Consider the following 10,674-nt stretch of genomic DNA (forward strand, 5'->3'; position numbering starts at 1 on the left):
TTTTCCAACAATGACACAGTCAAATTTTGAGTCCCAGCTGAACTCTGTGCCAGCTTTTTCAGTACTACTGAGCTCCCTGACAAAGTACACCACCATACAGAAATCTAAGTGGGTTTATACCGTAGCCTCATTTATAACCTCGAAAAATGCTTCCTGACTAGAAGTGCTGGTTGAAGCACCCAGCAGGTGGTTTGTGGAAACAGACTCTACAACTCGGAGAGAGTTATAAAGCAGGTATGTTTACTCCAGCACCAGGGTGCAAGGGGATTTCTCCACAAAGCTTGCACGCCAACAGCACATTTTACCAGAAACTTATGGAGCGTGGATATACATATTCATTGTATTACATAATACAAATACACATATGCATAAGTAAGGCTGGGTTAGTTCAAAAGGCTGGTGTCAGCAGTTTCTATATCTTTGTGCCTGCACATTGCCTCCTGGTGGTCCTCTTCGGGGGTCTTTGGAGGAAGGCTCACAGTCTTCTTCACCTTGTCCTTTTCCTCAGAGCATGTGCAGATTCTCTTAGCCAATTTCTTGAATAACAAGAGTGGTTCCCGCTGGTTTACCAGCTCTATCTTATCTAAAAGCACCAGTTTCTACTGCCCATATGTGGCTATCTATCCTCTACAAAGACAAAACTTGTTAGAACCCATTTGCTTTCCAAAGACGTGTCTCTTGTTTTTGCCGAACATAATAATTCTTGGTAAGTTTCCATGGAAAACTGCTTTGTTTTGATGGACACAGTAGCCCTTGGTAAGTTTCCACAGAACAGTCAGGGCAAGCAGGATTATTAAGAAATTCAGAATTATTAAGAATTAAATTATTAAGAAATTCAGAAATCATTATAAATTGCTATAAGTTGCTATAAGTAAGTTGGTTGCAAAGCAGGTGGTCATTTCCTTGTATCACGGGCCTGGATGGAATCACTGCGTGAGCACAAGGGATCACCAACAACTCCCTGCCCAGGGCTCGGGTAGAGCCTCTTGGGCCCTTGGCAAGTATGAAAGTTACCCCCGATATTCAGAAGGCTGACTCACAAGCACAAGGCATGTGTGGAAAAATAACATCTAGATTGATCTTCAGTTTATCTCCCCTCAGTTTGTTAATGTACAATTCTGGATGAACCTAGGAACAAAAAAAAACCCAGAGTCCTCTTTCACTTGGAAGCAAACCGAAAGGCCCCCTTCCCTCGACTGCTCCGGCTCAGGAGCCGATTTTTAAGATGTGGGACCGGGGCATCCCTCCAGGGACTGCAGCCGGGGAGCCAGTGCATCCCTCCTGGGGGAAGGGTGGGGGGACCAGCACATCTCTCTGGGAGAGCAGTGAGGGGGCCGGGGCACCCCTCTGGGGAGCACGGCCAGGGAGACCAGAGCACCCCTCCGGGGAGCACAGCAGGCGCCTCATGCCCGCCCTCTGTGCCAACCGCAGTTGACCCCAACAAGGAGCGTCGGGAGGCCGTGAAGCGGAAGATCACGCAGTACCTGAGGCGCGCAGAGGAAATCTTCGACTGCCACCTCCAGCGGGCTGCGGGGGGTGGCAACCCCACCGCCACGGTGAGGCGCTGGCACGGGGCGGCATGGGCGGGATGGCAGCGGATCTGCGGCACTGGGGGACACACACGTAAAGCAGCCCCGGTGAGCCTCCTCGACTGCCTCTGCCAGATGCCACAGTCAGGTGGTGTAGAGAAAATGGCAGACGCATCAGCTGCAGGGTGTCCCAGCATGCTGGTGGCTGTGAGGGAGCTGGCAGCCCTGGGTCGAAGAGCTGAGGTGGGCCCAGCTTGCCTGGGGCTCTCCCAGGACCCCCCTGGGGTGTGTTTGTTTAGCTTGCGGTCACCATAGTGGAAATGGCCATTTTTGGTGGGACTGAAGCCACTGGGAGGAACTACCTTGTCAGATGTTTAAAATGTCATCTTCCCTGTCATTGTTCCCATTTGGATGGAAATGAAAGAGGATGTCTGCTTGTGGCACTGTGGAGGGAGGTGGTTAATGAGGGGGCAGGGGAGTGAAGCAAGGCAGGGTCAGGGCCTGGTGAGAAGGGCAAGGGGAGAAAGGCAACTACCTTCTGTAGAGGTCCCATTAGTGTTGAAGCAGCGCCGTTCCAGGTCCAAATTTTAGAGTGATTTTACCTCTGCTGCAGGTGCAAGCTGTCCCTGAAAACTTCAGAAATCCAGGAGCTGGCCAAGAAAATGGTCTAGCTGATGTTAGGAATCAACCACAGCCGTTGGAGAGTTGTCTCTAGATGTTGAGTAGCTCAGTAGTATTGCTGCCTCCTCTTGGAAAATGTGGGGACTTCTCCCAGTCTCTATCATGGCATCTCTCAGTCCCTCATCCTCTTATCTCACTGCCTTGCAGGGTTACAGCAGCCTGCGCTTCCGGCCGATCAGGACGCTGAGCTCGGCAGTGGAGAACCTGAGACGCTGTAAGGTTGTGGGGGTGATCGATAAGGTAATGACTTGACCTGTAACTAGGGAGGGGGGGAGGAGGGGTGTGTGTGTGTGTGTGTGTGTGTGTGAAGGCTGGGGCTGGACCAAAGGGAGTGTAAGCTAGAGGGTCCTGGCAGCTGGGATGGGGGTGCTGGCCCCCAGTGCACCCACCAAGAAGTGTGAGGGTATCCATCCACACCATTCCCACCAAGGAAAATTTGCAGGTGAGGATGCAGACCCTTTCAGAGTTAGTTGGGAAATATGTTAATGTCCCCACTACTTTTGCTGATCAGAGCTCCCGAAATATTTACAGGGAGGTTGATGCATTCAGTTCTTTCTCATGCATGGAATCGTGCTTGATGCCTGGGTACCGTGATGGTGGACTCCTATGGATTATCTTCAGCAGAAGACAAGCTATCTGGATGAATAAACTAATTGGTAGTTCATGATCTAGGAGCAAAGATACCAGACTTTCCGTCTCCATGCAGGCACTGGCACATTGCTCTCCCCTGCTGTTCACACATCTCAGTTTGTCAGGACTGATGTGGTCTGCCTGGCCTGTCAAGGCCCAGATGGGCAGCCCAGCACACTCCACAGAGCCCAGAAGGAGCAGCGCAAAACCCTCCTTTGTGGAGGAAGAAAAAATGGTGTGGGAGTCACCTCTTGGTTTAATTAACTTTCTACACCCTGGCTGCATGGCTGTCTCGTTGCTAGTAACCCATGTTTTGTCTTCCAAGAGTAGGGGTTTGAGCACCACCAAGCTCTTTTAGTTGGGTGGGAGCATGTTTCAGTTCCAGAGTTGTGTCCCGTGCGTCATTCCTGCAGGCTGTTGTGTTGGGGTGGGAGAAGTCACCATTTCTGACCAATACTGCATCTGCTGCTCTCAGGTGCAGATCGTCCAGGATCTGGCCACTGGAGGGACTTTTATACTGAAGGTGGGTGTTTTCAGTTTCATCTGCCTGCTTTTCCCTGTCATGCCAGAGCCTCCTTGTCCAAGCGGACAGCTGGGGCAGGTGAGAGGACCGAAAAATAGCAGCTCACAGAGGTGTTGGAGGAAGTTCATTGTTAGTAAAACTCAGCCTCAGCCACCTTCTGTGATCAGAGGGGAAGTGGTTCGCCTTCATTGTCTCTTTCTCTGCCTTGTAATGCTGCAAGCCAAGCCTTACGCCCGTGTTAATCTGGGTCAACCCCTGGAACAGCTTGTGGGTGAGATGTGCTTAGTACAAGTCTTGGGATATTTTCTAGTGCCACTGGAACTAAAAATTAATAATTGGACAAGGAGACTCTGGCATGAGAGAGAGAAGCATCAATTCCAGAGGGGAGAGGAGAGGGGGCTGGGATGTCAGGTTCCTGTCTGAAGAGCGTGGAGGCAGTTGCAGGGGAAGGCCACTGCTCGACCTGCAGTGTCCTCTGGGTTCCCCAGTGCAGGTGGGGAGTGCTCTGCCTTGGCAGAGTTTTGGGAGCCTTGCCTTATCACAGTGGGGTGCTGGGGACTGACAGACCTCTCGGTGTGAGCTGCAAGTTTTCACAGATGGGAGCTCCATTGCAGGTGATGCAGGGGAGCAGCCATGGGGCTTGGCAGATGACATGGTACCTTTCTGGCTGGCCTCTTGCCCTACAAGGTACTAGGTTGCAGGGAGTCCAAGTCCCTGTCATGCTGTAACACCCATCTACCTGTACCTCCTCAGAGCCTCCCCAAATCCCATGTTGAGACCCGTGAGCGACAGACCATCATCCCGCATGGGGTCCCCTTCATGGTCAAGCTGTTGTGTTACTATGTGAGTGAGGACTCCATCTTCCTCCACCTGGAGCATGTGCAGGGTGAGTGGGATCAGCATTGCCTCCCATCCATGCAGCATCCTGCTCTTATCCCCAACCTCCCTTTCTTTAAAATCTCAAACACATTTCTCCTGCTGCTTTGGGACTGTTTTTTACAGTGACAGCACAAACTGTCTTCTTCATAGAAGGGTGGTGGGTAGAAGGACTTGGAGACTTTGTGGAAGGAGCTGCTCAGCTGTATGGGGGGTTCTGGAGATTTAGTAAAAGCTGACCAGGGAAGTAACCTACAGATGAGCCTGTAGAGACCTACAAGGAGGAAGAGGTGGTGTGTGTAGGGGTGTTATACGGAAACTAACCTTAGGGACCACTGAGTCCCATGGGAGGGACCCATGCCTTGAGGTAAAGAGGTTGATGTGGTCCAGCCTCTTGAAAAGAAAAACCTCTTCATTTTACTGGTATTGTTTGACAATGATAGGAAGGTGGTGAAGGAGAACAAAGTGAGGTAGTTCACCTGGATGTTGTAGAACAAAACAACTTTTTGATGAGAGCTTTATAAAACATTTTTTGGTTACAAAAAAAAGGTTGCACTGGATTTTGAGATCGGACCAAAGAGACGAGATGGAGAATTTGGGGCATAAAGGGCAGGGAGCATGTTGGGGCTCGAGTACAACAAGGAGGCAAATTTGAGGCTTGTCCCAGATCCTGCTGAAGTGTGATAAGGCTTGTCCCAGGGAGCTTCTTTGCTAGTTGAATGGATGTGTAGGGAACAGCAGCTGGAGTCCAGCGATGACAAAAGAAGGCTAATGTGTGTTGGAGAACAGCCTCAACTCCTTGTGCATTGCTGTAGGATGAATTTGCAGAAAGCAGCCAGCAGCTGAACGTAGTGAGGCTGGGAAGCCCTGGCAGTGTGCTGTGGGCTCCAGGGCTCACTGCTCTGGCTCATCTCTGACCCACAGGTTCTCTGCTGTGCCGTGGGAGCTCTCTGGCATCTCTGTCACACAGGGAGGGCAGACTTTTGGGGAAAAGTAGGGATGGCTGTGAGATCGGGCATGTGTGAAGATGTGGCTGGCCTGTGACATAGAAGTGGCAGAGCTGGGGTCAAGGAGACTTTGCAGAATGGGGAGCAGGGCTGCTAAAGGAGGAGGGAATGAGCCTTTGGTGTGCTACATCCCAGGGGAGGTGTGGCATTGAGCATGGTGTGCTTGTAGGGCTGGGGAATATTCTGCATGGACTGGAGCTTTGCTGCAGGGGAGATTAATGATCACATCCCCAGTGTGTGGGCCTTGGCCTGTGTGTGAATGGGCTGTGTCCACAGTGGGGGAACCAGGGATGCTTTCTGCCCCATCACTTGTTCTTCTCCCTGCTTTTCAGGGGAGACACTGTGGTCTCACCTCCGCTCCAAGTGCTGTGTCCAGCAGGGCTCTGCTGATTCAAACACCGTTCAAGCCCTGCGGGACCGTGGCAGAGAGGACGGCGTGGGAAGCCCCCAGGGCAGCAGCCAAGTCTCCATCTTCTCTGCTCGGACAGGCAGTGGCCTCCCAGGCTCTATGACCCACCGAGTATTGGGAAACACTGATGCCTCGCCCCGTCGGGAGCAGTCCCCCGACCCCACATACCCCAGCTCAGGGAACCACTGCCAGCCTCGCCTGGCTCCTGCTGGCAGCACAAGGGCTGCAACTGGAGGGCAGGATCTAAGCATGACACAGGCTGTGTCTGGCATTGTGGACCATGTTCCAGCAGCATCAGCCAAAGGCCCCAGCCACTTTACCAGCCAGGGCCTGACTGTCTACCCCTGGGACACTCTAGCCAGCACTGTGGGCTGCGTATCAGAGAGAGCAGCCTCCCAACAACACCCCAGGCTTCCCCAGGTGCCCATCTCTGTACTGAAGACTCTGAGAGGGGGCCAACCAGGGGCAGGGGAGCTGCCGTCTCAGCAAGTGTCTGAGATCTCCTGGGCTTGGCCCCTCCTGACCTTGGGTCAGAGGCAGCTTCGTGCAGAAGTTGCCCCATCCAGCTCTGCCAAGCCCTGTGGGCCTGACCCAGTGGTGCGGGAGCCCTCGCAGGGAGCAAGCCTGACCTGTGGCTGGCTCAGTGAGCAGCCACCATCAGGACAGTACAGGTCTTTGGCTTCCTGTGGGCATGGCCGGAGAGCATGGGCTGTGAAGGAGGAGCAGGTGCAGCTGTGGGCAGCAGAAATCCTCCTGGCCTTAGAGGGACTTCACCAACAGGGTGTATTGTGCCGGGACCTCAACCCCAGGAACCTGTTGCTTGATGCAGCTGGTAGGTAGTGCCCTAAGCTGCTGCCCCAAGGAGGAGGTGGTTGGCTTTCTTGGCTGGGAGACTGCCATTTGCTCTGTTTCCAGGAGACATGGACTTTCTTGAGTTTGCTTTGGGGGAGGGTGAGAGTCTGGGGAGGTTTGGATGTTTCTGAGCCTGGAAGTGTGGTCTCACTTGGGATTTCCAAGCAGTTATTACAAGAGATGGCTCTGCAGTGGGAGAATCAGGGCCTGTAGCCACAGGAATGCATTACCCCTGCTCCCACATTGGGGCTGGCTGCCTGGGAAATCCCAGCATGGGGAAGCTGAGGGTAGCTGAACTGTGCCTGAGGTTAGTGGGACTGCAGTATTCCCCTGCTTGTAGTTACTGCCTGCTGGGGTATTCTGGAGCCATCCCATCCCTTTGAGCCATGGGTTCCACTGTCAGTGCAAGCCAAAGGCAAGTCCCTGCTCAGGTGGCAGCTGGGGCAAACTGGAGAGGTGCAAATTGCTTAGGAAAAGAAAAATGCAGAGTTTTGCCAGGGGAAAGCTAACCTCCCTTTTATAATCTGCTTCTTTCCTCATTACAGCCTGTGCTGAGATCTGTGAGCTTGGAGCCCACCTAACCAGTCTCACCAGCTGCAAGTACCTGCTGGGCATCTCGGGCAAGCACTGGGAGGCCAGGGGGATTCACAGTGCTTCTGCATTCAGGGCATGGCTGGGGCCCAGTGCCCTGCCTGTTCCCGGTTGCAGGGATATGGCTTGGCTTTGTGCTCTGACCCAAAGTCCCTAGCTTTGTCCTAACCTTCCTGCTTTTGACTCTGGTTGCTGCTTGGCAGGTCACGTCCGTCTCACCTTCTTTGGCCAGTGGACAGAGGTGGAGCCCCAATACTGCAGCCAGGCACGAGAAGAGCTGTACAGTGCCCCAGGTGAGGGACACATGCCCTGCCTTCTGCTGCCCTCTGCCCAGTACCACCGACTGGGGGAGGGGGCTTCTGCAGGCAGCGAGATGTGTCCAGCATGGTACAGCTCCCTGCCTGCAGCTGTAACGCCTCTGGCTCTTTTTGCAGAAGTAGGGGGGATTGTGGAGCCCACCGAAGCAGCTGACTGCTGGAGTTTTGGCTCTCTCTTGTATGAGTTGCTGACAGGAGTGGTAAGAGGCAGAGGAGTTGTGCAAGGAGGAGGGGGAGGAGGTGATGCTGTAGTTCAAGGGCTCCCGAGCATGCAAGGGCTGGGAGGGTGCCTGGCCCTGCTGGCACCTCAGTGCTGTGTCAGCTTGCTTCAGGTGTGGGATTCCTAGTGCCTCTGTGTGGTCTGTGGGTGTTCAGGACCCCAGGTTTTAAATCCTGCCGTCCAGGGCTCGGGTTGTGTGGCAATGAAGGCTCAGCAGTGTGGTCCTACCCTCTTCTGTGCCTCCACTCACCATCACCCTCTGCCTCCTGCAGCCACTGTCCCAAAACCACCCTTCAGGGATTCAACCTCACACCCAGCTGCATCTGCCGGAGGGGCTCAGCCTGGCTGCCACATCGCTGCTCACCGAGGTGAGGGGCTTGGGAGGATGGGGCAAGGCAGCTTGGGTAGCTTTTTAGTGTCCCCATCGTTCTGTCCTGCTGTCCCATCCCCTTTCTCTGCAGCTCCTACAGTACAACCCAAAGCAGCGCTTGGGCTCTGGAGGAGGTGGCATGGCGAAGCTGAAGTCCCACTCCTTCTTCAGCACCATCCCATGGAACAAGCTGGTGGGCTAGGCAGGCTGTCCTTCCCCCAGGGACCTGGGCACAGAGCTACCGTCCCTGGCACTTGTGACCCCAGGTGGCACAGGCAGCTCTGCCTGCTGGGGGAGATTTGCCTGCAAGGGCTGCCCCAGGGTGGGGTTACACAAGAGGTGTTCTGTCTCTGCTTGTGTTTGTTGGCATCTTCGAGAGGAGGCTGTGGTCTGGGCCAGGCTGTCTTCTCCTCTAGGTCCTCCCTCATGGGGAAGGGAGCCCAGGTGCCCACTCCCAGGGTGAGACCATGTTCCCCTTCTGGGACATCCCTTGCTCAGCTTAGCACCACACCCTGGGACTCCCTCCCTATGGTTTTTATCTCTGCTGCTACTGCAGTGACCCCCTGCCCTGTAATGTTTTGTGACTTCCAAGTGCAACTCCTCTGGGCCCTGCTGGCTGGTGCCCATGCACCGGGGTCTGTGCCCATCCCTGACTGCATGTGTGTGTGGGTAACACCTGCTGTGGGGGCAAGACAGGAGGGAGCCCTCTGCTCTTTTCCCCACAGCCCTCTGAAAAAAAATAAACCACTCTATCACTTGCAGAAGTGTCCTTTTGTTTCTCGTCTGGGCCAGCCAGGACTGGGCCAAGCGTGCTGAGTGAGGGAGAGCCCCAGATCCATTTCTTAAACCTGCTGGGAGCCCTGGTTGGTGTTGCCCACCAGCTATCAGCACCCTGCAGCCAAAACCCAGAAGGTGGCAGTGAGTGCCTGGCCATCTGCCCTTGTGGCCTGCCTGGCTCCTGGCCTCTCAGGTCTGCACGGCCACACAGCTGCAGCTCAGAATGGGGAAAAATGCCCAGAGTGCCTGAGTTTTCCTCCAGCCTTGACTTTTGTCATTGTTACCCATTCTGGCTCCAGCCTCCTGTGCCTGGGTGCTCCTCTCTGCTGGCAGGACAGCAGCCCTGCTGCCCTTGTTGCTGTGGTACACCAAACAGTGAGGGCTTAAAGGGATGAACACTGAAGGCCAGCACAGATGGAAGTAGGATAAAAGTAAATACAAACCAGGATGGAAGAGAGGCCTGAACAGAAGGTGTCTGCTAACAGCCCAAAACAGGCTGCTGTGCTCATTTGTGCAAGTCAAAGCCATGGGCTGACGGACAAGCTAGCAATGGCAGCGGTGCAGTTTTGGCCCTCCTCTCTCCACACTCCCTCCCATTGCTCACTCATCTCCAATAGTAAGGAATTACTGGCACCAGTGAAACTTTCCTGTGGCTAGCTGGTACCAGCTCCTGCTTGCCACCAGCAGGACCAGCCTGCTCCTTGCTCACTGTCGGGCATTTAGGAGTGCTTGCCCACCAGAGGGAAGTAGAGTCCGGGAGAAACTCACCTCCCATCCCAGCAAGGGCAGGGGACACCTCAAAGGCTGTGCAGAGGTGAGAGGACTAACTAACCAGGGAGCCAACCACTAATGCCACAGCAGGCGCAGCTAAGCCTGGGGTTTCTACTCTCTAGGGCAGCCTGCACTGGCTGAACCTTCCAGTAGCAGGCTTGCACCCTTGGCCACCAGCCTCCTAGTCCTGTGATTCAGTTCAGCAGGACCAACCCTGTGGCCAAAGCCATAGCATGGCTCCTTGCAACCAGTGACATGGGCATAACCCAGGAGGGTCAAAACCCAGGAAACTTAATGAAACTGCATGACCCTCCTTCAGCAAACCCCAACGGGGCAGATTAAGCAGTTTGCTGGGCTGCATCATTTTAAGCACTTGATTGTACATTCACTCCCTGGTTAGTTCAAAGGCTGCATTTACTGTGACTCCAGACAGAACATAGGCATTGCCCTTCCCCAGGCTCATATACACCATCAGGGTGGGCCCTCTGTAAACCAGCATGGACAGCTGGGTGGTAGCAGCACTTTTTAAACCACAATCCTCTTTCAATTTATTTGTGCAAGAGCAGCTAGACTCTTTGCCCTTCCTTTCCAGTACAGGGAAGGGGTTTTTCCTCTCCTCCTAACCTTCTACCTCAACCAGGGACAATCAGAGGAAAGCTGACTCCATGCACTGGTTTGTCCACAGCTGCCAGGAAGTCACACAAACCAGTACAAGGAACTACTCTCCCTTTCATCAGCATGCCAGCTGTGAGTGCAATCATTTTCTCTTAAAAAGGGCTGCCCTCTTCACTCACAGCCGGGAAGGGCAAAACATTCTCTATAGTTGATGTCAGAGCTGGAAAAACCCTGCCACGACCCAGGAACAATTTCATATTGTTCCAGCAAGGACAGCTCCTTGGGGAAATGCTCTCAGCACCACAAACAACTTTTGCTTTACAGTTCTTTGATCATGCCTCCTTTCTCCCTCCGCTACTCTTAACAGCCTTTTTCCCCACTTGCATGATTTGCAACTCTCCCCTGTTGTAGCAGGGAAAATACAGCCTGGCTCCACACCTGTACTTCATAAGCCTGTCCCAGGTCTCCCTCTTGGCCATCATGGCATTTAACAAACACTGAGATTT

General features: G+C 53.8%; 1 protein-coding gene across 1 annotated transcript; it reads left to right on the forward strand.

Moving 5' to 3' along the window:
• Positions 1-1,235: 1,235 nt before the first annotated feature.
• Positions 1,236-9,124, forward strand: RPS6KL1 (ribosomal protein S6 kinase like 1; the record flags this gene model as incomplete). The annotated part of the gene is made up of 9 exons (XM_026848907.1): positions 1,236-1,556; positions 2,358-2,450; positions 3,316-3,363; positions 4,117-4,249; positions 5,579-6,487; positions 7,302-7,391; positions 7,533-7,615; positions 7,908-8,003; positions 8,097-9,124. Coding segments are annotated over 9 exons (1,884 nt in total), but the record flags the coding sequence as incomplete, so codon positions are not given.
• Positions 9,125-10,674: the final 1,550 nt, after the last annotated feature.

This window comes from Athene cunicularia (genome assembly GCF_003259725.1).
Source record: "Athene cunicularia isolate RWA chromosome 5 unlocalized genomic scaffold, athCun1 chr5_part1, whole genome shotgun sequence".
NCBI classification, from domain to species: domain Eukaryota; kingdom Metazoa; phylum Chordata; class Aves; order Strigiformes; family Strigidae; genus Athene; species Athene cunicularia.